The 27985-nt window shown below is 46.0% G+C and overlaps 2 protein-coding genes across 2 annotated transcripts; both read left to right on the top strand.

Annotated features, from left to right (window-relative positions):
* Positions 1-23: 23 nt before the first annotated feature.
* LOC128303530 (uncharacterized) lies at positions 24-27699 on the top strand. The gene is made up of 4 exons (XM_053040512.1): positions 24-243; positions 20539-20770; positions 24241-24506; positions 24592-27699. Exons 1-4 carry the CDS (start codon positions 164-166, stop codon positions 26564-26566), a joined length of 2553 nt encoding a protein of 850 aa, XP_052896472.1. The 5' UTR covers positions 24-163; the 3' UTR covers positions 26567-27699.
* LOC128303531 (uncharacterized) lies at positions 9455-12476 on the top strand. Its single transcript, XM_053040513.1, has 4 exons — positions 9455-9774; positions 10996-11170; positions 11669-11752; positions 11924-12476. The coding sequence occupies exons 1-4, from the start codon at positions 9455-9457 to the stop codon at positions 12284-12286; spliced, it is 942 nt and encodes a 313-aa protein (XP_052896473.1). The 3' UTR covers positions 12287-12476.
* Positions 27700-27985: the final 286 nt, after the last annotated feature.

Genomic DNA, 27985 nt, shown 5'->3' with positions numbered 1-27985 from the left:
CAAAAAAAAAACACAATCACACACACACGGCCGACGATTGTTAATTAGTGATGGTCATCCGTGCCTGAAGGGCATTTCTACGCGTACGTGAAGACGCGATAATCGACGGAACATCAGCACGCATCGCGATCAAATCTGTGAGGAATATATCTCCAAAGCAACCATGTCGATATCGAACGGGAAAACTTCTTCCGACATCGAGAACGTAGACTGGAACTCGTCCGGGATGTTAACGCATACCAGGTAGGTGTACGCAGTAGCGGCAGGGCATCACCTTATAATGTCATTCCATTCCTGCAGGTATCTACATCCGTTAGCACCATTAGGGAAGAGCGGGAACCGGTTCCAGCCCGTGCGCGGTTGGATTGGTTTTGTTTTTGTGGCCGTGGCGAGCGTGAAGTTGCTAATGTCGCGTCCGCGCCCGTTTGCGAATTTATTGCTAGAAGTCTCTGTTTACTTCCTCTTCAACCCGCTGGATCGTGTATCAGACGTTGCTGTGGTGCGCATTCTGCCACAAACAGAGCAGAGGGAAGCGACAGAACTCGATCTTTGGAACCTGTTTCGCGGTTTTGGAAGGATGAGTTGAGCTGGAATATCCCGATAGAAGGCGTTTGAAATGGATCAGAGTTGCTTTTAGACATTTAAGACAACAAAACGTTGCGTAAACAAGAGGTATCGAGAGAACCAGTTCTGGTAGGCTTTGAAAATCCAGAGCCGGAAAAAACTCCTCTCCGGATAACCTCACATTAAGCTCGCAAGTTTCCCAGTCTAATGTTCGGGATCTATTCCCTTACGAGAAGATGCAGTCGATTTGGCAAAAAAACAACTGCCTGCCTGGGGAAAGCGAAGATATTCAAATCAATTTGCCAACCAGTCGCAAGCCGTCAAGGTTTTGAGCTCGGAACCATACACCAAAAGCGACCCCAATTTTATGGACTTGGACACCTTGTAATCGTATATTTTTATTTTTAGGTTTTATCGCGTATAAAAGGCGTAGCGTGGAATATGTGATGAAAAATTATGGTTAGCCTTGTAAATACGTTCAGGCGTTCTCTCAACCTTGAACACTTTTCCACAGCGTTGGTGGTGAATTATTGCCTGCCCGGTAATGTTTTCCCCCCTCCTATAAGTTCGTCTATTTTGCGGGCGATTTTTTCCAAGGACAGCTTAGCGAGACGTTGGATATCGGCTGTATAGTTTAATGCGATTAAAGATTAGCCCCATTCTAATCCTGATTGTGGTCAATCCAAAGGGGGAGAGCGCACATCGTTGACGGCAAACAAATTGGTGTGATTCGGTTCCACAGCATCAGTACTGGTGCGAGTAGTAAACGGTCGGTGACGAATGAAGGAAAACGCGCAATTTGCCACGGTTCAATGGCCTCCCTCAGAGGCACACCGAAGTGAATGAACGTGACCCACGCAAAATCTTAAATGAATGCAGAAAACAAAACAAAAAACCACTCACACACAGAACTACACGTCCTCTCAACTGCTTCTCGTGCACAATCTTCACTAAACCGGTATCTCGCTCGTTTCGTCTGTACAATAACAACAACGGGGCGCCCTGCATCGCGTGCAATTGAAGGTAATGTACGTGCGGCGCGTGTGCGGTTTTTGGCTGAGGTGCAGTAAGATGTACACCTTGCTAAACTACCCCCCTCGCCGTGCCACGGTTTGTTCGGCAGCAGTGCGCGCGGCTCGGTAATTAGTTGTCGCGTTGGTTGCCGAGCGTTTCGGAGCTCGGCCACTGCTAACGAGCTGCCTGACCCCTGAAGGCTAAGGTTTTGGGCATCGGGTAGTTGTAGCGTTCCGCACTTTCTTCAGCGCACAATCTCTTTTGGAAGCGTGCCTGTGCCGGCGAAGGTCTCGTGATACTGTCTTCACCCTGACAATTAGCGCGCGGTTGATGAGGGTTGTTTGAAGAGAAAGGAAAAATTGTACTCTTCAGGGAAATGCTTTGAAGTTTCAAAAAAATATTGTGCTTTGGTTTGTAAACATTAGTCTATCTAGAGAGGAAAGTTCTGATAAGATATCTGCGTGATCTTCACATTGAATAAACCCTAATTCTTTTGCAGCGGTAATAACCTTTTTGGATCTATTAGACTATCCTCATCTCGTGACTTCGTTAACCGAATTGATAATTCAACATCACCCTCATACTCCATAGAGAATTTGTTTGATTGATTCAGTTTCATTGATCTGAATGAATCTTCTAATGAATCTTGTAAGAGTCGATTCTTCATTTGAATGACTCCTTAATTAAGATTCCTATGAATGATTCTTCTCAAAATATTTATTTACCACAACTCTGCTCTGGGGATTCATGAATCTTGTGAGAGTCGACTTTTTATTTGAATGACTCCTAACTTAAGATTCATATGAATGATTCTTCTCAAAATATTCATTCTGCATAACACTACTCCAAAGTTCAAAGTTACTACACTTTCTACCCTCTCTACCATCACTCCAACATTCTCAAGGCTTTGTGACACTAAAGCCCCAACATATCCACCATGACAAGATATATCATTGTAAGTTGCTTCACTGTGCCTTCACCAACAATTTCTTTCGGGAAGAAAAAAGCTAGCGTTACCGTTTCAGAAAATTCAGAGCAGCAAAGAAAGAATCCGGACGATACTGCCTCACCCAACGTTTAAAAGTTTGCTCTGATGCAATGATACCGACGACAAGAGGAACACAAAACACGACTAAAAGGAAGTGTTTTTTTTTTTTTTTTGTTAATGCTGGACGGAAATTATGCAAATGCTGATGGCTCTTCTGGCTTGTAAAGGGTGACCCATAAAGTCCTTTTCCAATCGGGCACCGACAATTTGCTGTTGGTGGGTTTCGTCGATGCAATCGATGCTTCAAGTTTGTTGGCCACAATCGCGCACACATTTGCACTCTCGGGAAACAGCTTATGCGGTTTTTGTGTGTGTACGACGACCGTCCAGGTATCCAGGTACTCCAACGGCCGGGGTTGTGTAGGGTTTTGGTACGAGACGTCACAAAGGGAACACCTGCGACACGATCGACCAATCGCCCAAAGGAAGGGAATGCATTGGAATCTAGCTGTGGCTGCCATTGCGATTCGCTGCCAGATGGGACAGGAACGTGCCTGATACAATATTAAATTACCTTCCTCGCTGTTGTGCAAACGTTTCCACTATATTCCCCCCTTGGGGAGTTTGTGGCCGGAGTCTGAGCCTGTATGCACGTGCCGCTGATGCATTGCTCCGATCGGCTGGAAACTGGAGCACGGCGGCGGTCGGTATATCTCGCGAGCTCAGATTTAAACCCGAGACCACAGCGAGACGGCACCGACCAGACCCGACCAGGGGAGAAGTCGGTCATGTTTACCGTTGGACCGTTGCGAGTAAGGATTGCACCGAGGAGGGAGGGATGACGGGTTATGTTATCAGTGCAAACGCACAAACAAAACGCATCGTCGTCGTGCTCGCTGTCGTTGTTTTATCTTGCTTTTGTTGCGGCGCTTAACGTCGGTCAACACCGGTAGCCCAGTCGAGGCGGGTGTGCTTTTGCATTTGCCCACCGGTAAAGGGCTGGGCACGCGCGTGTTTGCTGCGAGAGAGGTTAATGATGAGATCCCACGATGAGAGGAAGGCGATGATACTGGTTTGAGTCAACACGGCGACAAACAAACCACACGGCTCATCCGCGCTTCTGGTGGCACAGGATTTAGCCTAGATTTAGAGTTAATTTACGCAAGGCAAAGACATTGTTTGGTTCTGCTTACCGCTCAACCTTGCACTCGAACGGGCAGGAGATAAAGGAATAATCTTATCATTAAACAAAAAATGCCACAGAGGGTGAGCACCTTCTCAACACACAATCGAAAGGCATATGCTTTGTGTTTCGCTTCTTCGGAACGAAGGTTGCGAGGAAAATTATTTCCAAATTACAAGTATTACGCTCTCTAATCAATTAATGATCAATAAAACGCTTTGTTCGCGACTTTTTAATTAACAGCTCCACTTCTCTTGTGATCCAAACAATGTTCAATGTACGGTCATTGTGGAATATCTCACATTGTTTCAGCTGGACGTTGTAGTAAATGGCTTTGTGGACGCTCATAAAAGATTAAGATAGCGATTAAGGGCTGTAATGTCTAAAGAAAACAAGCTTAGAGAGAATGCACAGGTGGCTCACGCGAAAAATCACATGGAGCGACACATGTGCAACGATCCAATAATTCCCTCAGAAGATCGTTCAAAACTAAAAAAAACGCAACGTTTTAAAACAATCGCAATTAAAACAACGATCGCAAACCGACCAACAATTTGCATGCCATAAGAACAGCTGACCGCGATCGGTCAGCAATTATTTAGTATAAATTAGCTGTTAAGATACGAAATAAACACCATTCAATTATTATCGGCAAACTGTGCGTTATTGGATCGTCACATTGCTAGTCGGAGGCATCTCTCCGGCCTTGGAATTGCGGAACGGTAACTCGAGACAAGTCGGCGGCACTTCATCTGTTTTGCCAAGGGGTATCAATTCACCCAGCTCGGGGTAAAGCACCGGCGTTGGGAGTAATGATGAGAAAAATTCGCTCCCATAAGGGATTCGATCCAACCGATCCGGGTCCACCTCCGATTCCGATCCGAATCTCTCTTGGAAATAAAATTGGAATGTCTATTTCTTTGTGATTTTACAGAATATATTTATATACATCCCAGAGCAAATGTTTTAGAGCAAATCCTCTGTACCCGGACTATTGTTTCGATCCCGGATTCTCGCCATGACGAATTCAGATCCTGTTGGATTCCAATCCGAACTCTTGTTTTGGATTTCGTTCACCGATTCTTGCCCTGAAAGATCCGTATCTAGAAGGATTGTTTGGGATTCCAACCCAGAAGATCATGGATTGAGGTTTGAATCCGGATTGATCAGGATGAAGGATCGAATCCTAACGATCCATCCACGGAGGACCTTCATGGACTGTTACTTCGTTGTACGTTGGTATATTGTATGATTTTTTTTCATCAAATATGCTTAAACCTTCAAGAAAAAACATAATTAAACTCAATTTTCTCCAACATTGTGACTGCAAATCTTCCCTTAACCATCATTTAATGATCAATTTAAGTTAATTTTTAACAAGCCTTTAGTTCGACGATTAACGTCTATTTGTTGCTAGTCTCTGTATGCAAAATGATAATGTTTAGTGTCGTTTAACCGGCCAGACACTTGACCAGTTCCGTTCGGTTCGTTGTGCAATTTGTCAAGTGAGGGGCACAAACACATGACGCAACCATCTCTAATGTGCATTTTCTCAAGCCACAAAGACTCATCGTTTACGTCTCCGTTGTTACTGAGCTAAAGACAACTAATAATGCTGTGAAGCGTGTGTGTGTGCATATTGCAAAGTGCGTCCAAACCCGAAGAAGTCATCGTACGGTGTGTGTTACTCTCCACCCAATAGGGGCCGGGTTTAGAGCGCAGGATATTGATGAGTGCGTGTGTGTGCAAAGACAAAAAGGATTATAAAGTACGGGGGTGTGGAATCTTTCCTTTTTCCCCCCGTTTTTTCTCACGATCGTTATTTAATCGAGACAACCCCGAGGTCACCATAATAATTCCCGACACACCCGTAATTGCCCTCAAATTGAATGGTGATTATTGTCCGCTTGTAAATTGTGCAATATTGGACGACGAGAGGCGAGAACAACCACTTTGCTGCATTTGCCCCGCCTAAAATGTGGTGTGTTCCTCATTAGAACGCTTATGACTCAACCCTGCTCCGGGAAGAGATGCAAATGGGAGGGTGGAACGTGGGTGGACAACTTCAACATCTATCCAGTCGTGTGTGTGTTTGTTTGTGGTGCTATGTACATCTTCCCCGATAATAAGTTACCCTGCACACGATCTCTGACGTCAACGTGCACCCACCCAGTCAGTCACGGCGATGGGGTGTGTTGTTGTTTGGGGTTTCATTGCAAAAGCCCGTTGTGAACCGGTATGTCCACTTGTGTTCTACTATTTAGAGCCCGGTTTGTGCATCCTACCTCCTGAGATGGGTTAGACCCCAGCTCCTACCTTCCAGTCATAGGTTGGGAGCAACGTTTATCGAACTTTCCAGCAGGCACGGTTGGGCGAGGGTGTAAAATGCAAGACGACCTGTTCAAACCATGCTTTAGACGACTCTCGTCTTGTTAGTCTGGGCCACCGATCGGTCCACAAGCCCCATAACCTTCACGCGGGGAGATGTTACGCAACCGGGTCGCCCCTTCTTCCACGATTTGCGCGATGATGGTCGTAGATCGCGATCGCAAATTCTGTCTGTCGCGCTTTAATGGTCAACCCGAGCGTGGGCGTTAGAAATAAAAGAACGGATTTTTTTCTCTTCGTGTTCTGCGCACCTAACCTAACCCCAAAAGGGCTCGTCGACCACCATAAACTGCACGCTCGGTCGAATCTTAGGCACACACACCACCGGGCAATAGGGAAAGTCCTCCACGCGTTTGGCGCGGTATCGGATGGCGTAATCGCGTACTTTGGCACAAGGTTATGGTGCTGTTTTATTTTTTTGGTTTTTGCTACTTGAACTCTCCCAAAGCAACGTCTAATCCCCGGCACGTGGAACGCCTTCTTTGCACCGACGAATCATAAAGCCCACCGGTGCATGTCTCCAGCGGTATGATACCTCTCTGCTCGTGATAAAATCGCTTCAGGTCGGGTTTTTTTTTTGCTTGGAAAGATTAGCATATGCAAGCTGCTTTTGTTGTAGTAAAGGTTTATTGGGTTGTGTGCCATAAAAAAAAACTCCCTCCGCCGAGACCGCCGTTCTCGCTTCTTGGGGCGATTTTCATCGAGCACAGCAGAAGAGAAGCTTACCGAGGTTACCGTACGGCTCAAAAACATTGGAAAAGCATATGGGTGGAAACTCTCGGACAGTAAAACCTCGCACACAAGCACCATTAGAAATCCAGCCGTGGGTACCATCCGGGAGGTTTGCTTGCTTCTCGTGCAAATTATTATGTTTATTACTATTACTCCCTTTCACTTCCTGCGTGCAGTTGCCTCATTGGCCGCAACGGTCGAGGACAGTTTGTGGAGTGCGTCTTTTGGACGAGGTTTCTCAGCGTCTCGCGTAAGCCCAATTCAGTCCGAATTGCAGTCGAAAAAGGAACCGCAGACGAAGATGAAAATGAAAGCGAATGGAAAGACAAAAAAAAGCGGAGGAGCAATGTGTATCGCGTCATCTGTCAAGGTCAAGGTTTTTGGTTTTAGCCGCGTCATAAATTACAGGCACTTTACAGCTTCCCAAACCCCCAAAAAAAAAACAATGAAACCGGCTACCAGAGGAAAATTACTGAAAACTTTCACCTCGACATTCATCTGGGGCGATTCTGTTGCTACAATTTCCGGTACTGTTGAAGACTTTTCATCTTTCATCTAGTTTTGTGCTTAATGAATGTTTTTTAGAATGGTAATTTGTAATGAGTTTTAGTAAGGAATCATTTGAATCAGGGTTCGACTCGCAAAAAGATTCGTGAATGCTCAGGAATTTACGAATCCCTCAGGAAATATGCTTTTGCTACTAACATGACAAGATTTCACAACATTCTATAACATTAAAATTGTTAGCGTATATAGTATTGTAATGTCCTGTAGGATCATGACCGGTCGTATATCATTGTTCTGATCGCTAAACGTCAAAATGTAAATCCGTTAATTGGGCATGACAGCTTGCTGCGCAACTGTCATGCAGAAATACATTCTTTATTCGATCGTCGTTGAGAGAACATCTTCCGTCTTCCGTTTTTCCGTTCTTCCGTTCTTCCGTTCTTCCGTTTAACTTTTTCTGTTTGGTACAACCATTGTAATTTCTGCTAGTGAAATTATTGATTTACGAGAGTGTAAAATAAAATCAGTGCATTACATCTCAGAAGTGGGATACCCCTCGTGCCTCCGCACCGTGCCGCCTTGGCTTCATCATCATTATCATCATGCCTACTCGTGACGAAATGCTTTGCGTCCTGTCGAACGCGGGGATTGTGGTTCCTCCTTCCGTCACCATCACCCAAATTCGGAAGCTGTTTTCCGAGGTAATGGGCATTAATACCTCTTCGTTGGGGGACGCGGAAGCATCCGTCGAAAAACCTGTTGCCGACGCTGATACCACGCGCTCGTCCGCCATTTTGGACGCTTCCATTGTTACACTCACAAAGTGCGATGACGCCATTTTGGACGCTCAGACCGGCGCGTCTGCAACGTGCCTTTCTTCCATTCTTGCTGCCGCAACACATAATGGAAATGATCCCATGGCCAAAAGTGATCCCTCTATTGCTCCCGATGACGAAATTCGGCAACTTCAGCAACGCGTCGAATTACTGGAATTGCGTCGCAAGATCCAGGCACTGGAACTCCAGACAGGCTGTGATTCACCACCGGTTGCTGACTTGAAGCTGGATAAGACCATCGAGCCCTTTACGGGCGATGATGAGAGATGCATCCTACAATGGCTGGACGACTTGGAATACACTTTTTCGCTGCATCGAGTCAAGGAGGCGGATAAATTCGTCCACACTCGCCGGCTGCTAAAAGGATCTGCGGCTATTGTTGCCCAATCCTCTCGTGCCTCTACTGTGGAACAGTTAAAGGAGGAACTTATCTTCACTTTAAGCGTACCGCCTTCTGTTGAAACCGTACTTCGACAGTTACGATCCCGTCGTCTCTCTACAAAGGAAACTGCTTTGCGTTACGTGCTGGATATGCAACGTATCGCCAGTCGTGCTCCTGTTCCGGAACCCGAATTGGTCGACATCATTCTCGACGGTCTGGGTAACCCATCTCTCACTGCCGGAATGCGGTTCATAGCAACAAATGTAGAAGATTTAAAGCCGATGTTGAAGAAGTTCGAAACGCTCCGATCTCGAATTATCTTTAAACCAACCTCACCTTCTGTTCCGGAAAAAGCTCCTGTTTTGAACAGCCGAGGTATAACATCCAACATTAACCGATGTTATAACTGTTCGGAGTTTGGACATCACAAAAATAATTGCACTCGTCCCAACCGACCACCAGGGGCTTGCTTCAAGTGTTTCCAGATGGGACACACCCACAAAAATTGTCCTAAGACTGCTGCAAATGCTGCTGCCTATCCGGAAGCGACCAGCCATATTTCGGTAAATGATCCTGAAGTCTTGGCGTTGGACGAATTGCAAGAAGTGAGTATTTCTTTTCTAAAATTAGGAAAGCCGGTTGTGATAGTTCAGGGAATCCAATCTTTAATTGATACAGGTAGCGCAGTAAGCTTTATTAATGAATCAATAGTGCCAGTAGGACTTCTAGCTGCACTGACGCCTTCCAGATATCGTGGCCTTGGGAATTCTCATCTTTATACCCGTGGTCAGGTTATATGTCGCATTAAATTCAGAGAAGTGATTCTCAATCATTCCTTTATTATTTTACCCGAAAAATCAATGGCCTGGCCAATTATTATAGGTAGGGATTTACTTCCGTCGTTTAATATTTACCTTACGTACCTTAAGAATTCCACCCCTTTCATGAAGTCACCTCGAAATGAAATTATATTACCAAACCAGGATGCGTTAAGCGTAGCAGCCACTGAACTTTGTAATATTGATGTTTATGAAACAGAGCTCGAACTTGACATTGGTCCCTCATTAAGTTCAAAGGACGCCGCTCTTGTCTTATCAATTGTAAAAGAAAATTACCTGAACGATTCTATTCAGTGCACTAAGCTGATAGATTATAAAATGAAGATTAACCTCACTCACCAGACCCCCATTTTCACTAAACCTCGTAGACTCTCCTATGCGGAGCGAAACCAAGTTAGGGAAATAGTTTCCAAATTGTTAGATGAGCAGATCATAAGACCAAGTAATTCTCCCTATGCCTCCGCCCTGGTGCTCGTTCGGAAGAAGAGTGGAGAGATACGTATGTGCGTGGACTATCGACCAATCAATAAGATTACGGTAAGAGACAACTACCCCCTTCCATTGATTGAAACCTGTTTGGAACACCTTTGTAATAAGAAGTTTTTCAGTCTGTTAGATTTGAGAAGTGGATTTCATCAAGTGCAAATGGATGAATCTTCCATTCCCTACACCTCTTTTGTTACTCCCGATGGCCAATATGAATATACGAAAATGCCTTTTGGACTTAAGAATGCTCCGTCTGAATTTCAACGCTTTATTAATTCGATCCTTCGTGAATTTATTGCTGAAGAGAAAATAGTCGTCTATTTGGATGATATTATCATCGCTTCCGTTGACCTTCCGTCTCATTTAAAAACTTTAGAAGCTGTTCTACAAAGGATCAAGGAGTCTGGTCTTGAACTTCGCATTGATAAGTGCAAGTTTGCACATGAAGAGTTAGATTATTTAGGATACAAGGCAAATGCTTCCGGTATCCGACCAAGCGACAGGCATATTAGTGCTCTACGAAACTACCCGATGCCTTTAAATACAAAACAACTTAGACGATGCTTGGGATTATTCTCTTACTTCCGACGTTTTGTTCCATCATTTTCTTGCATAGCTAAACCACTAACCAAACTCCTTCAGAAGGATGCTACCTTCAACTTTGATGTTAATTGCCGTGAGGCTTTTGAGGCTCTTCGTGAGAGGCTAATTCAATCTCCCGTCCTCGCCATTTTTGACCCAAAAAGGGAAACCGAGCTTCACTGTGATGCAAGTTCATTTGGGTTTGGAGCAGTTCTGTTACAAAAGCAAGACGATAATAAACTTCATCCGATTGCCTATTTCTCGAAAACTACTTCGAAAGAGGAAGCAAAGTTGCATAGCTACGAGCTAGAAACGCTTTCAGTAATTTACGCACTTAAAAGATTTCACACCTATGTCCATGGACTTCCGCTCAAGATCTTTACGGATTGTAACTCATTGGTTGAAACCTTAAAGAATCGTAATGGCTCTGCAAAAATTGCTCGATGGTCCCTATTCTTAGAAAACTATGATTATTCTATTCATTATCGTTCTGGAACTTCCATGGCTCATGTCGACGCCTTGAGCCGAACCGAAGCCATCGGTGCTATCAGTGAGTTAGATCTGGATTTCCAACTACAGATTGCACAATCTCGAGACCCTTCTATTGAATCCCTGAAGCGTAGACTTGAAACTGGTTCCGTTGAAGGATTTATCTTACAAGACGGTTTAGTATATCATCAATCTTCTGTCAATCCTCTTCAATTATATGTACCCTTTGAGATGGTGGATAATGTTATTCGACATAACCACGAAAAGATTGGCCATTTGGCCACTGTTAAGACCTTTGATTCTATTCGCCGACATTACTGGTTTCCTCAGATGAAAACCCGAATCGAGGCTTTCATTAAAAATTGCATCAAATGCATCATTTATTCAGCACCACCTCGAGTCAACGCTCGAAATCTATTCAGTATTCCGAAAGTACCCTTGCCGTTTGACACCCTGCATATTGATCATTTAGGTCCATTACCTAATACCGGTTCCCGTAAGAAATATCTTCTGGTTGTTATAGATGCTTTCACCAAATTTACAAAACTGTACGCTACTGCGACCACTAATACTCACGAGGTATGCGATATTCTTAATCAATATATGTCTTATTATAGTAGGCCAAGGCGCATTATAAGCGACCGTGCGACCTGTTTTACATCAACCCTTTTTAAGGAGTTCCTTGAATCTCACAATATTTCTCATATATTAAACGCTACAGCTTCTCCTCAAGCTAATGGTCAGGTCGAACGTGTTAATCGCGTGATTCGTCCCATATTAAGTAAATTATCTGATCTCGCCGATCATTCCGATTGGAACTTGCACTTACGCACTGCCGAGTATGCTCTTAATAACACTGTCCACAGTTCTACGAATTTTCTTCCATCTGTTCTTCTCTTCGGAACCGAGCAGCGGGGTGAGGTTGTAGATGAGTTACGCGAATTCCTTGAGTCTAAGATAGAAGATGGAGGAAAGGATATCAGTCATCTCCGTTCCGAGGCACAAACAAATATTAGAGCGTCACAAGACAGAAATGAACGATACGTTGCAGGAAAGACTAGACCAGCCCCTAATTTTAAGGAAGGAGAGTTAGTTGCCATTCGATATACAGACACGGCTAATGTTAGCAAAAAGCTTAACAAAAGGTTCCGCGGCCCTTACGTAATTCATAAAGTTCTTCCCCACGACAGGTACGTTGTTAGGGATGTCGAAGGATGTCAGAATACGCAGATGGCATATGATGGCGTTTTAGAAGCGGACAAGTTGAGGAAATGGGCTATCAGTGCTGAAACATAGGAGAACTTCTGTAGTAGTCGGAATTGAGGTCAATTCTAGGTCAGGACAGCCGAGCTGTAATGTCCTGTAGGATCATGACCGGTCGTATATCATTGTTCTGATCGCTAAACGTCAAAATGTAAATCCGTTAATTGGGCATGACAGCTTGCTGCGCAACTGTCATGCAGAAATACATTCTTTATTCGATCGTCGTTGAGAGAACATCTTCCGTCTTCCGTTTTTCCGTTCTTCCGTTCTTCCGTTCTTCCGTTTAACTTTTTCTGTTTGGTACAACCATTGTAATTTCTGCTAGTGAAATTATTGATTTACGAGAGTGTAAAATAAAATCAGTGCATTACAGTATAATTAAAATGAGTTATTATCAAAATACTCACAACAAAAATTAACACTTCAAAATTCCAAAACTACATTTTTCTAAATTATTCCCGTTAATTCAAAGTTTAACAACTTATTTGTTACCTGTATAGATTTTCTAAAATAAATCAGATGCATTAATAACTCTCTAATTATAAATTAAATCTAAATCATTCATAACTCTAATTTAAGTACATAATAATATATCTTTGAGGATTTATAAATGTCTGATGATTCATGAATCTTTGACGACCCATGAATCTTTGAGGATTTATAAATGTCTGAGAATTCATGAGTCTTTGGGGATTCTTAAATCTTTGAGAATTCATTAATCTTAGAGGATTCATAAATATCTGATAATTCCTTAATCTTTGAAGAATCCCGAATATCAAAGGAAAACTGAATCTTTGATGATTCATAAATCTCGGTGGATTCATAAATGTCTGAGGATTTATAAATTCCTGAGGATTTTGAATCTTTGATCATTCCTAAATCTTTCACAACTCTTAAATCTCTGAGGATTCATGAACTTTTCAAATTACAATGGAGCTTAATCCATTCATTTGACAGATTCATTCAGATACAGATTAATGACTCTGAATCAGATCAACCCAACACTACTTCTATGAACAGAAATGCAATTGCAAGTGTACGGTATTAACTTGCTTGCAGTTCAATGAATGAAATACCTCCCCAAAGATGGATGCATGTTGTGTTTTGGTTTTGCGGGCAACAACTCAACGCGTTTGTGAAGTAAGGTCTACATCAAAAGACACAACCATTCAAGGGTGATCACTCTTTGTCCCTCGTACTTTGGTGCCTGTGTACCCTTTCGTAACAGTCGTCCGTCCCCCGAATGGTGTGTGAAGGTGAATTTTCTTTAGTACCGTAAAACGAACCCAAAAAAACGAGAAAATACAGCGACAGAGAAAAATTTGCCGTCCTTGCCTGGCGACCGACCGCTACTTATTGTCCAATCGAGATCCGATTTACGGACAGACTGGCCTTCTTGCGTGTTCCCTTCGATATGCCGCTTTACCGAGGGTGGTATAAAGCTCCAACAATCATGAAAAAAGAACCACCAGAGGTGTGTTTGAATGGCGATGACCTCGTCGTCCATTTTTTGGAGTGCACTTACCTCCAGCGGGGTAATGGTGCCGGTGATAAAAAAGGTCAAGTGCAGCTCTCATGGGATCGTTTCGGTTTTCCAGTGTACACTTTGAAGGGCATTTAGAATAGTTGCACAGTTGCGGAGGAAATGTTGTGCTTACAACTTGGACGGCGAATGGAAGGATGGTTGGCGTTTTTTTTTTGTTGCGGTCTCTTCTTTGTTGTCTTGCCGCGTCGGTCCGTTCGGACACTTGTGACCGAAAATCGGTTACTTGAGGAAAGCTCTTATAAGGTCAACCTCCTAAAAGAAGATCATGGGTGAGACAATCAGTTTAGTGCGCAATGTTTATCGAAAGTGAATGTAATCGCTTGCAACAACACTTTAATATCTCTATTACCTTTCATATTCGATGGAGTCGTCTCCTTCGTTGGAGTTTCACCTTTTCCAGTTAATAATCCTTCGTCCCTAAAAAGAATCAATGAAATAAATGTTGCACCGTATCACGGGAATCAGCCCGTCGTCCCAATCACTATGCAGTCGAACGAACGACTTCCGACTTACCCTTACCCCCACACAACTACCAGGGCCATTGGCCCTTCTTTAGCATTCTTCTCACGTTTGGCCGATACGATCGACCGGTTGACCATGAAGCAGTAGGGCTGTGCAGGCTGCATACGCCGCTCTGTTACGACACAAAGCGCGGAAGTATCGTGGACGCTCCGTGCTTTTATATCAGCCACCGACCGGCTACTACGCATCGTTGATTTAATTTTTACATCCACAACACGGACGGAAGAGAGGTCTGCTGCCGCTGCTGCTGCTACAAAACAGCACCACCGCCGGTACATGATCCGATGCATTCGTCGTTCGTGTTGTGTTGGTGTTTTATGTTCTGAAATAACACGTCTGTTTTTCGTCTACTTTTAGGCTGGTGTTGCAACTTGTACAAGAGAAGAACCTTGAGGTTATGATGAGAGATGATTTAAAATTTAAATCCGGTATTTCCTGTAATATCAATTCCGGGTTTGTGGATGTATTGAAGGATATCAAAAAACAACAACTACACCAAGAAGAAAGAGACCGATCCGATATTATCGATCGTCCACCAGCAAAGCTGCAATTACTCGAAAACTGCTTCCCAATCGCTCTGCAATCAAACATAAATCACGATTAACGCGATTTACCAAATGTCGAACCACCGCCCTCCCGATACACACCGGGGGTTGATCCGGCGATGTGAAACACAGTGCGTTCTCCAACTGCGGTTGTACTTCCAATGTTTGGAGTACTACGGAGGAGTATCACCACCACCACCCACCACCCATCATGCTATTCTGATGACGTGCGACCGCCCGAGAAGTGCGTCAGAAAGGGGTTGGAATTTCATGCCCGCCGAGACCTTTCCACCACCATCCCCGGTGGACCCGGGGGGGGCTGGTGATGAGTGAACATTAATTTTCCTCATCGTCGCGCCACCGGATTGTGTGAGATATGTTTAGAACCGTGAGAACCGTGATGGAGTTGGTGTCGTCGCTGATCGGTTGCACAAATTCTCGACACCAGCAGCAGCGGGTGAGATCGAACTGTGCGGCGATGAAAAATCGCACCCGAAACGAAACACGTATTTTCCCCGTGGGGGGACGGAAAATTTTAAACGCGGATTATTAATGAGGTTTCGTTAGCCCCCGAGGAGAGGTGCCTTCGTGTACACGTCACCAAACATTTCCCCAACAAATACACTCATCACACCTTTCCTTTTTCCGGGGCGATGTAATAATTGGTAGCTAACGATCGGCAAACGGCCTCCCATACACGCGCGGCATCGAATTTCCCATTTGGATTATTAAAAGAAAATATGGTCGAGACACATTCGTGACGCCGTTCGACGGTGGTGGAGTTTGATAAGTTGATTAGACGCATAAATCGATACACGCGCTGTTTTTTTTTTCACCACCCCTCCCCCACTGGAACGGTGGGCACTACGGTTTGTCCCTTTCGTCGCATTCATTGGAAAATGCCACCAAGCTTATTTATATTTCAACGGTTAATGTATTGACATTAGGCTTACCTGCCCTGTAGGAAGTACACACGCGCACACTCACACACTTAATGCCCTCATCTGAGCGCCCTTTTCTTCCCTTTGTGATTGCCCCTTCGCTCACGCTCACAACAGCTCACGGAGCGGAAATGTCAAGTTGTCACAGCGGGGATCGTATTAAGGGCTGGAAATTACTTTGTGAAACTGTTTCTCTACCCGAAAGTCCCTCCGTGGTGGTGGTGAGCCAATGGGGTTAATGAGGACACCTACATCCACAATCCGTTTCCGATTGCCCAAACAGTGTACGCAATTGTGTGGCACCTAAAATGTCGGATGTCACCCATTTCTGTGTGGATAGAAGGGAGCACCCGGGGGGATGAAAAAAGGAGTATCAGCGGGACAATCAACGCACGGGGTCGTTTTGGCTAAATTGTTTCGAAAACAGTGACATTTACGCGCAAGGATCAATCGTTTTTCTATGCACTTATTTAACTTAAACCGCAAGAAAAAAGGCAACACACTTAATGTTTGCAGTATGATACACTACACACACTGATCGCTCCCCGATTAGTGCGAAATGTCTAGACAAGTATGCGTGTGTGTGTGTAATTAATTAGTATGACGAAAAATCACACACACATACATGCACATGTGTATCTTTTGTCGTAAGAAACGCATAGGAAGTCGTCGATTTTTCTTGGGCATTAATGAAGGCGCGCTCATCCCCTAATAATATGTCCCTTTATCGGTGTGTGAATGTGTCACTTGCAAATCAATTTTCGGCCATTTCTGACGCGTAAGGTACGGACGTAAGGCTCAACTAACAAGCGTGATCGGGATTGCAAAACGCGCGAGGACGACATACGGACACACATAACATCGCAAAGAAGAAAAAAAAAATGGAAACACCGGTGGAAATGTATCGACGCCTGCTTTGGGGAATTTGTGACGAAAACGAGCGCACGTTAAACTACGATCCTGATGGTGTGAACATAACGTTTGACGATATTATCCCCAACGCACAGCGGACGGCACCGCCAAAGTCAGCGCTGTGGAATGTGCGGATCGGGTACAAGGACCCAACGCTGGACCGGCTTGGGCAAATGGTTTGCGTTAGCATGTGTACCATTCTGCCCGCTAACAACCATCAGTGGTGTGGAAATTTTTGCAGCAAAAACCCCAACAACGGCAATGCAGTGAGCAGTGAGAAGATACCGTCGATGGAGATAAAGCAAATAAAAAATGCAAAAGAAAAGAACAGACGCGATGCGTTCAGCAGCAAGGTAAAGGCACTTGCCGGCCTATTGGACATACGGGAAAAAACGTCGATGAAAGCGGTGCTGGTAAATGCGTCGGAAGAATGTAGACGGCTAGCATTGGTGGAGCAAACGCTCGCGGTAGCGAAAAAGCGCGAAACGTTCCGGAAGATGGTGCTGCAAAAGCGCCTAATGATGCACCGAGGCGCTGCTGGGAACGGACAGGAGCAGAACGTCGACAAATTAAGGGCGGGTCAAACGGAATGTGCGTTCCGTGTCGAGCTGGAATGAAATTCAAAAGTGCCACGATAAACCTTTTCTAAAGTTGTATTTTTTAAAACCTTTATTTTTGTGAATATGAAATGATATGATCAGTTCGTTCTAAGTAATAAATTGTAACCCGGTTGGTTGGGTATGTGCAGGGTTCTCTTTTTTTTGTATTCCGTACAGTTGAAACACCAAGACGTCGCAACACAGATCCGTTTGTGCAACACAGCTTTCGCACACGTTGGTGGCAGTGATAAAGTTTACAACTTATGACCAACCTCAACAGTTAAATCGGTGAACGGTGTGTTGCGCGCGCAACACGCGCAATTTGTTTTCCATTTTCTGCTGATGCACCCGTCTGTACAAGTATGGCATACCGATCTCGTTCGTACAACCGGTTCTTCCCCGTAGACCCGTAAGGCGTGTAATTCAATTCGCAATATACGTGTACGTGCGTTTTCGACCGAACCGAATGACGCTGAAGCGCGAAAGCAAAAAAAAAAAAAACAGGATCATTATTTCGCGATCGTCACTTAACGATATTGTCAAAGAACTAGGCACGCATCTAGGAATAAGAGTCAAGATTCCCTACCACAGCAGCACCGAGTGAGGCGATTGCATTCGCACCAACTCTTATCACTACGCTCAGTGCGATCTCCCGGCCAAGTAAATGCCACCTAATGTGTTTGAAGTTTATGATGCAAAGTGCATGTTTAGTTGATCGATACAGTCTCTGGCGTTCCATTTCCTGATTTTATAGCGCATGGTGGTGCTGCGTGCGCGTGCATCGCGGTAATGATAATTGAATTTGCCGTGCATCAATCATTATCGGGTATGTTTTTACCGAACCTTTTGCGCCCGTGACTAGAACACTCCCAACACTTATAACACAACCCCCGGTGCAATTGGTTCTGATAAGCAGCATTTAATGCAATGGTACGCCTGACGGTGACAACACACGATCGTGCCTGGTCGTTGGAAGGTTATGAGGATTGTGTTTTTTTTTGCATCCGATGGATGGTAAATGTGTGACTGTAAAATGGGGCTAACAATATGGTACAAACCGAACCGATGGGAAGATGACTTCCCCGTGCCTTATCAGCCCACTGGTCGGACTGAATTAATTGTAACACTTTCCTCATCGTTGTTGGTTCTAATCTTGGGCGAGAAGGAGAATCACGTGCTCTCATGTGTGTGTGTTTCTTGGTTTACTTTTAGGAAAGCGAACACATACCGCGGTGGGTTATTCATCTCAAGAGAAGTAGCACAAGACGCCGTTGATGATGCCACTAAAAGGACGTGAGTCAATGGGAATTCTCTGTCGAATTCTCAGCGCCGTGCTCCTGATGTGCGTTGTTCGGGATCACGAACAGAACGTTGTGACCGTCACGGATTTACTACCCGAATGAATTTCGGAAATGGATGGATGCAACCTTGGCTAGTCACACCCAACGAGAATTAGACTTCTAGAACTAAAAAACCTCAACAGCGATATCAGCGATAAGTCATCTCGTGTTAGTGCAACCCCAAAATAATCATCTCATTCTCTACGGAAAGTGGACTTGGAATATTCTTCCATTTCTCAAGACACCCAACGAGAATTGGACTTCTAGAACTAAATAACCTTAAGATATGAGCGATAAATTAGAACGTGATCTTGCACCTCCTAAAGAATCATCTCAGTAACTGAAAGTGGAACTCATCTTGAAAAAGACTTCCATTTCTCAAGGATTTTGACTCTATTATGTGGCTCGCGCTACAATCAAGAAGAATTAGACTTCTTGAACTAAATAACCTCAACATATCAGCGATAAGTCATCGCGTGTTCTTGCAACTCCTAAAGAAGCATCTCAGTAACTGAAAGTGGAACTCATCCTGAAAAAGACTTCCGTTTCTCAAGGATTTAAATTCTATTAAACGGCTCGAGCCACCTTTGCTGATTAAATCCCTCCGTTGTATGCTTGGGTATGCTCGGTATCATAAAAGTAGATTAACATCCAGTAGTATCATACTTCATGTGAGCGCATCCGGCACATCTTTCCGGAGATGGAGTTGGAAAGCAGAGTCACAAAAAATCCCCACACATTCTAACGCCGATCGCGGCCTCACTACCTTTCCCATCCATCCGGTGACAGTTGCTAAACCCCCGGACGGGATAAATTCTTCCTCTTCCGGCGTTAAGATTAGAAGGTGGGTCATTTATGTTTTTTTCCCACCGTGCCGTTGCTCAGGAAATAGGTCACAACATAATAGTCCGACCACGAAACAAAAGCTAGCTGTGCTGATGCTTCAAGGGGGTTTCTCTTCCCGCGCCAGGCCACTCGGTATGGTGATAATTAAATGGGAAACCACAAGGATAGTCAACTGTTGTGTGCCGCCCTCACTGTGTCCGCTTGGGCATCGCATCTCATCCCGAACGCCTTACCGGAGGAAGATTTATGACTCGCTGCTCCCCCAGTAGTGTAACTGCTGCAATGTAAAGTAGCACACCAAAATTGTCTGCGGTTTCTCACACCGGGGAGGGCGGGGGGGCTAGTGTAGACATCCTTGACACAGTTCTATTACCTGCAACATCTCTTCGGTTTTCCATTGAATAGTGCAAGCGCTTTGGCGCTGCTAATCCACGACCGAAGCGCACGGGGTTTTCCAACTGCCAAAGTAATAGCCGATTACCGATTCCTATCACAGGCTGCACGTCCTTGGGCTCGCTGATGTATGATGTTTTACTTGTGTGTTCCAGTACCAGAAACGGGATAGGGCGCTTTATCACGCAACACCATTAAGCATGCGTGGTTTTTCCTCATTACACAGGCCCGGTGTTGTCGGTGTGTCTAATGCGCACCCTATCCGGGGAAAGCCATTCGTAATGATGGTTCCACGGTTGTTTGTTTCGAGGACATACACAACTCTCGATGGGAATTAATTCGATTTTTGACGGCTGATAAGCAGCCGTCCTCGCTTCCGGTAGACTTGATGAGCACCGCTGTTGGGTGCATAAGCGAGCTTAAAAATGGACCACCCAATAACCATGCGGTCATTTACCGGGCTGAAGAAAAAAATGCTGAAACAAACCGTATTTCAGCCCCCGCTGTCTGGCAAAGCGTGTCACCGTTGTTTGTTTTGACTAGTAGTTGCTTCCTGCAGTTCCTACTCACCTGTTACCAACGGTTCTTCGACAAAAATTGATTTACTGATTTTTCCCCCGTCCCTTTTGCTTCGTTCGCAGGTACGGTTCCACCAGCAGTCAGGTGTCGCAGAGCAGTGGCGACATTTGCCGCATCTGTCACTGCGAATCGGACACCCACAACCCGCTGCTGACGCCCTGCTACTGCTCCGGAAGTCTAAAGTTCGTGCACCAGACCTGTCTGCAGCAATGGCTGACGGCGTCGGAAACGAATGCCTGCGAACTGTGCAAGTTCCCGTTTATCATGCACACGAAAATCAAACCATTCAACGAGGTAAGATATCGACCGGGGGGGTATGTGTGTGTGGTGTTGAGGATAAAGATGTGTATGTTGGCGGGCCCTCACGGGGCCCGGGCGTCATTGTCATCATGTCAGCGGAAAACGGCGCTTCGAGCTTTAATTTCACTGGCGTGATGGAAATGTAATCGATTTCACCGTGATGGTGTTTTCTTTTTGGTACAATCGCTCAATGGTTTTTGTTTTTTTATTTTAGCGCCGCAGTACGATCGAACTTTTGGAAGTGATCACTTTAAGATATGACTTTGGAGTTGAGGACTGTCAGGGCCAATGGTTCCCTCCTCCCTGCTCCCCGGGTGAACCTAATCGCTAACAGTCAAACACCAAACACGCCGCAGCGGGACGGACGATACCATTTGCCGAGTCAATTTGCAACCGGACACTAATCGGGTCCGCGACCGGTACCGTGCAAACAAAAGGGTCACACTCCGTTCCCGCTTCACAGGCGCGATGGCGTCCTTCGGATGTTGTGTATGCATCTGCAGTATGGCAATTCTCGCACCGAGCGCATAAACCTTGAGCGCAGAAGACACCGAGGGGAATGCGACTGTGTGTATGTGTGTGTTACATTGACCTATATACCGGCGAATGGCCGTACGGTCGCACTCCCTATCGGCCACTTCAAGGGCCATTGGTTTTGTTGTACTGTTTCGGTCTTTTTTTTGTTTGTTTTCCCCCTCATCACCCCTTTGCAGCGTGCAAAAAGCGATTTTCTTTTCTCACTCCTGCCACTAGAGTGGGCCGAATGGGATGTGGACAAAATGGGGGGGAAGGGAACAAAAAACATCCACGTGCGGTTGAAAACTGAACTCCCCGAGAGAGCTGGTAGATCTCTAATGGTAATGCAACAGCAGCTTGCTGCTGTGGATGTTTCGAACGGTTCTGTCCCATACAACCTCCATTCTTCTGCTGTGTGCAATAAATAACTCCCGTTCCGGATCATTACAGTGTTTTTTTCCCTCCCTTTCCTCGTTTCTTCCTAGCTGGGGTTTGGTCTTCTGCAGTAGCGCGCAGACCGCCTTCCGTTTGTCCGGGAAAAGCTGTGCAATAAGTGCCCATGACAGACGCAGGGCGGCGGCAAACTCTGACATGCTGAGTGATTTTGTTTTTTTGGTTTGCTGCTGGTTTTGCTACTCTTCCAGCTGTTTCAGCATCCTTCTGGCGTTGCCCGGTTGTCGCCCCCGCTTGCGTCGTACGTGAAACACGAAACAAACGAACGTGATAAACAGTTCGTGCATTTTTAATGCTTTCACTTACCCACGCCCCCGCTCTCGTGTGTGTGTGTGCCGGGAAAGAACTCGTTAATGTGTGCGGCGAGCATTCGGGGAAGGATTTATCTTCACAAGGGAATCACAGCGCGGCATGAATGATGCTGATGTTGGGTGGGATCGCTTTAAGAGACAGGGAGCTAACGACTTTTTTTGTATTAGGTCCGCAACTATGACCTCGTCCTAAGTAATTCGGTACCGTCGAAAATGTTTAAATACGATGAAGAGTCGGTCGGGTCAGATCGCTGCTAACTACTATGATCGCTTGTCAATCCTGATAAACCATAGTAAGTAATCTGTACTGTGAGCACTCTTCCAAAGTCGTCCAATACTTCACGTATCTTGGGGCACAAGGGCAGCACCGTCAACAACATTGATGTTAAGATACGCGCTAAAGGTGCTGGTCGGTGCTTCAACAGTCTGAGAAACTTCTCTACTCAAAACATCTGGCGCGATGAAGTAAATTGCCACTATGAGGAACTTATATAGTTCCAGTACTCACGCCTCTAAGAAAGGGACTTCGAACTGTCGAAACTTTCTTAGCCGCGTTCGAGAACAAGTTGCTAGCAGCGTGGGCCTACACACGGCAGGATCGGGACTAAATCCCATACGGAACGATCTCCCGTACACAGAACTGGCTATCTAGTTACTGCTAAATTAAATCAAAGAAGGCCAGAAATGGCAAGCCTAGACCTCTTAAGGGTTTGTCGTGCCGATAAGGATGAGTTGTGGTCATACAGTTGGACTATCTCACCAAGCTCGGGTGGGCTGATCACGGCATGATAATGACACCGGGACAACCCAACCGGTTAGGTCCTTTATGGTCATCCACATGGACAGAGGAGGCGTGCTAGGTCCAAATTGAGATGGAGTGATGGCGTTGATGTGCCTGACGGAGAGGTTGGAATTATGGATTGACAGACGACGGTGCTCTTCCGTACACGGTTTATAGGTCTCTTGCAACAGGCCAAGACCGTGAAATAAGTAAATAACCTCTTTTGTTCGATGGTACAACGATCCGACATGGACCACAAGTTCCAGCAGTATGAGGACATCTCAAAATGGCTGGCTACGATTGAGCAATTTGAGGCTTGACAAAACAGATGTCTAAACGACACTGGTAGCGATAGGCAATTTCCGGAGTGAAATAAATTTACCATAAATCCACCAAATCGAGAGGACATTACTTAGCGGCAGACCTAACACTATGTCATGCGTGTGTTTCATTTAGCTCATAAAAACATATCGCACCATCCATCAGAAGGGGAAGACAAACATCTAGATTTCAAGTGCGCGGCGCCATCCCGTTTGTTGGGGCTTCTGGATTGTTTTACGGCCATTTTTATATACCCGTGTGAAATGTTTGCTTCGCCTTTTTTATATGGTATGTGATGTGGTATCCGTACTTTAGCCATACACACGCGACTCTCGCGTAGTAGCGGACAAAACCGGGTCCACAAACTTAACGGACCTGTTGTGTGTGTGTCGGTGCTCTTACCGGTCGCAGGATTTTGAAGTTCAAGTTCAAAGATCGATTCCCGTCCGGTCTCACGTGTCGTGACGAAGAATAATAAACGGGCTGGTAAAAATTATAACCCTCACGCCTGTGTGACGAAAGGTGCGAAGGTGTGTGCCACTGAAGGGAAGGGCATAAGCGAAACACGGGGAGGGGGGGGACACTAATCGCTAGCCTTGTGCCTGTAAGCTGGTTGGTTGGCTATTCTTCAGACTCACTCACAAAGGGGGAGTGTGCGTGTGTGTGATAATAATGTTCCCATCAAACCGGTGTCACGCGTCGAGGCCGCTGATGGGTAGGATAGAAGCAAATTAGAGCAACTCCGCCAAGGAGACGGAGGCCCCGAATGTATCTTCGTCAAAGTGGACAAGGTTAATACCTGCCTCCGCGCTACTGGGTCATCGCGCGGAACGCTATGAATGAAGCGGATTTTATTGTCGAATAAATTCGTTTAAAATGTAAATCATGCTCCTCGCTGCTGGCCCCAGTGGTTTGGGTCCCTGTGGATGTGGTCACCGGACACTGGTTTTCATTGACATTTTTCGAACTTAAATATTGCCCGTGCGATAAATGTGAATCTGTATTCGTTTATTTTTTTTTTGGAGTGAAAAAGATTAGTTATTTGTCCTTTCTTTCGGTGTTTTTTTTGCTATCATCTCTAGTGGCGCAGTTTGGATATGTCCGGTGTGGAACGTCGTCGGCTGTGCTGCGCGGTACTGTTTCACTGTGCGGCCGGTTTATGCGTCATCTGGTCGCTGTGCGTGCTGATCGAGCGAGCCGCCGAAGAGGTACGGCGTGGACAGATCGGATGGCCTTTCTGGACGAAGCTGATCGTGGTGACGGTTGGGCTGACCGGTGGCGTCGTGTTTATGTACATCCAGTGCAGGCAGTATTTGAACCTTTGCAACCGTTGGCGTGCTAGAAATCGGTAACGTATCATGTCGCTTTTATTCGATACATCCTGTCAAGAGCGTAATGAGAATAATGAGCTTTTGGTTTCCTTTTGTTTGCAGCATACTGCTCATACAGAACGTTCCGGAGAAGATCCATCCACCGCAGTCGCCCCAGATGCCGCAGTTTCGTCGTGTCCGCACGGCCGCCACTTCCGGCCAACCGCTCGGCGGTACGATGGGCATCAATGCGGTCAATAATGCGGTGACGGCGGCGTCAGTTGTTGCGGCTGCGGCCGCCGCCGCCGCCCGTCAATCATCGTTCGATCATCCGCTGGGTGCGGCCACGGTAAATGTCAGCATTGGTGGACCGTCGGTGGGTGCGGGCGGTGGAAACCATTGCGAGCTGCAGCTCAACCAGCAGGGTCAGATTATAGCGGCCAACATTGAGAGTAACTCGATCGGCGGGTACGATCGTGACTGGACGCTGGACGACATTAGCCAGGTGTCGTTCAAACCGTGTCTGCAGGGTAGCGGCAGCCTAACGCCGATGCCGTTCCACGACTCGGTGCACAACATCTGCGAGACGACGACCGGGAGTGGCAGCGGTATAATGGTGATGAGTGCCACCTCAACCACGGCAGCCGGTGGGGCGGCTTCCATAAACAATAATGGTAGCAGCGGCAGCCATCGCTATTCAACCGTGTCCACCACGTCGAATCAATGCGGTGAACAGATTGCAGCTAATGGATCCGCTACCGGTGGCAAACCCGGCGGTACCGGCGGTCCGGAGTTAAGTTTGCTCAGTAAGCTGAACAATGGGGCGGCAGAACGAAGTAGAAGTAACTCACCCAACGTTGCACCGTCAGCGGTTGTGACCACTCAGGCCGTCCCTACGCCGGGTGCGATGGGACGTTACGTGAATTCGGCCATATTCCTCGAAAATCGTGATATTTTAAACGATCCCTCCATGGGACCGAACGGACAGGATGACACGGCGGCGGCGACAAGCAAACTGTACCACCGCCACTCGACGGTGCTGGCCGGGCCACCGACCGTGGCCGGGTTTGGCAGGGATGAGCCGCTGCCCGCAAGCACGTGTGGTGGTGCGCACGAACCGAACAAATCATTCCGTCGCTACTCGGACACGAAGCTGCTGCAGAAGCAATCGCTAAGCTTCCCGCAGGAACCGCTCGCACTGTGCGAGATCGGTACGCACACCAAAGATCAGCTATTGCTCAATCCCAAAAGCATCATCTACGACATGACGAGCCTGCTGGGACCGGCGGTCGATCCGGCTAACGGTTCCGACCGGACCCTCATGCCGGGCGGTGATATGGCGAACAGCAGTCGCGTTCACCACAGTCACCATCACCATCATCACCATCATCATCCGCATCACCATCATCGGCATCATCACGGTGCGTACCATCCTCATCCGCATCCACTTGCATCGCCCGATGGTCGATCGGGGGAAGATTCCATCCAGCAGAACGCACTCCAGACGACTGACATCCAGTTCGAAAGTGGCGGCCCGTTAGACGATGATGCGCTGGAGATGAATATACAGGAGATACTCGAGTACGATCAGCTTCAGCAGCAACAGCAGCATTATTTCGCACAGGACAAACATCCGCGTACGAACGTGGAGCAGCGGTTATCGCTCGAAAACATCCTGCAGTCGTCGTATCACGATGATCCGGGAACGGTCCCGGTACGTCCGTACTACGACCATCATGGCCATTCGATGCTGTCGCTTAGTCTCGCCAGCAAAACGCCCCCTCCTCATCCACCTGCCGCCCTCCTCACGGGTGGTAGTAGCCATGTCCAGCAGCAGATAGTGTCCACCGACTATCCGTACCCTCGCTCAACGATGGCCGGTACCGTCGTCGTGGCGGACAGTGATCAGCAGCACCATCGTCCCTATCATCAACAGCAGCAGCAGCAGCCATTGCATGCGCAGCTGCAACAGCAACGGTCACACTGCTGTGGCGAAACACCGGATGCTGCGAATCGGTTTGCCAGCGACAGCAACAAGCTGAAGCTGTTCAAATCGTTGCCCAATCTGAGCGCGAGCAGTGAAAATTTGCTCCCATAAAAAGGGTTTTAGTAGGCTGCGTGGAAACATTCGGGTGAAACCAATTATTTAGCATGAGGCTGACCACATTGTCGCCTACACAACTCTAGGGCGCGGTGTAGTGCGTAATGTAAAGAGATAAAAAAAACAAACAAAACGTAATATATTTGTGATTGTTCGCTAGAGTAAACCAAGCGCTGTAGATGATATTTTAGCAGGGTTTTAAGCATTATAAGTGATGTGTCTGTGCGTTTGTGAGGAAGGATACTCGGATTTTTAGACGCGGTAGAAGCGCCACCGTAGACGGGCGTGACACGGAGAGCTATTAGAGTTCGAGGACGAGATGTTTTGAACGGAACGAAGAACGAAATTGTGTGAATTGTAGTGATAAAAGAGGGGAAAAGCGGCGCGCGAATTTCTCACTTTCCCGTTTCTCTTCTTATAACCTCTTATCTATAGTAGCCACGTTATAACGATGAACTTGCAAAGCCAATCTTAACACTAACTACTACCACAGAAACAACAGAACTCTCCTATATTTCAACCACTTCCCGGCCCCGATGCCCGCGATGGTCGATCATTGCAACACACGATGGCTTCCATTCGATCCGGTATCCCTGTTGTAGATAAAACTAACTAGCGTTTAAAAGTAACAAATCAAGTCAAAACTCAATTTCAATAACAAACAGCAGAGAAAGTAGAATTCTTGTGCCAGGGCTGGTTAGCAGAATCGGAAAGGAAAAGCTATGGAAGCAGGAGCAGGAGACATTGTGAATCGAATTTTAGCGAATTAAACTAGCCAGTAGTGACGGGGTGTGTGGGGTGTGTGATGTCGTAAAATTAAAAACAAACAGGAGGACCAGCGATAGGATCGGGAAAACATACACGCACACAACGTCGTAAAGCTTTTCTCCATCCCCCAACCTGTGTTGTTCGGTCGGTAGTGTGATAAAGGACACAAAAGCAAAAAGGAAACGCAGCATAGGTTGCATCGGCAGTTTTGTTTTGTTTTATTTTACCGCGACAAGCGCCGCAACATACAGACCGGCATATTATGGGTGTATATTTGATTCTAGTGATAACAGACTCTAATGACTAACGATGAATATGTTACTGTTTCATTTTACTATTTCAAGTGTCCAATACAATTCGAAATTGCATGCGGTTGGTTTTTCGATACAGCACAATGCAAGAAAGAAACGAAATTGCATAAAATTAGACGAAGATTGTACATTTTTACGTTATAATCAACGAAATAGAGTAAATAACAAGTAAAAATTCAAATTTACTCTCGATTGTAGACACCCTGTGTCAAAGCGTGGAAGTTGGCAGTATAAACGATATGGTGGGAAATTTCGCGGATGACAGTGGACGACGCAAACAATTTCTGTTGGCCAAAACTATTTGCAAAACACACTCAACGCTGTTTGTGGTTTTCCT

This window comes from Anopheles moucheti, chromosome 3 (assembly GCF_943734755.1).
Source record: "Anopheles moucheti chromosome 3, idAnoMoucSN_F20_07, whole genome shotgun sequence".
NCBI classification, from domain to species: Eukaryota; Metazoa; Arthropoda; class Insecta; order Diptera; family Culicidae; genus Anopheles; species Anopheles moucheti.
The sequence above is the reverse complement of the archived record's forward strand: the minus strand, read 5'-3'. Positions and strand labels throughout refer to the sequence as shown.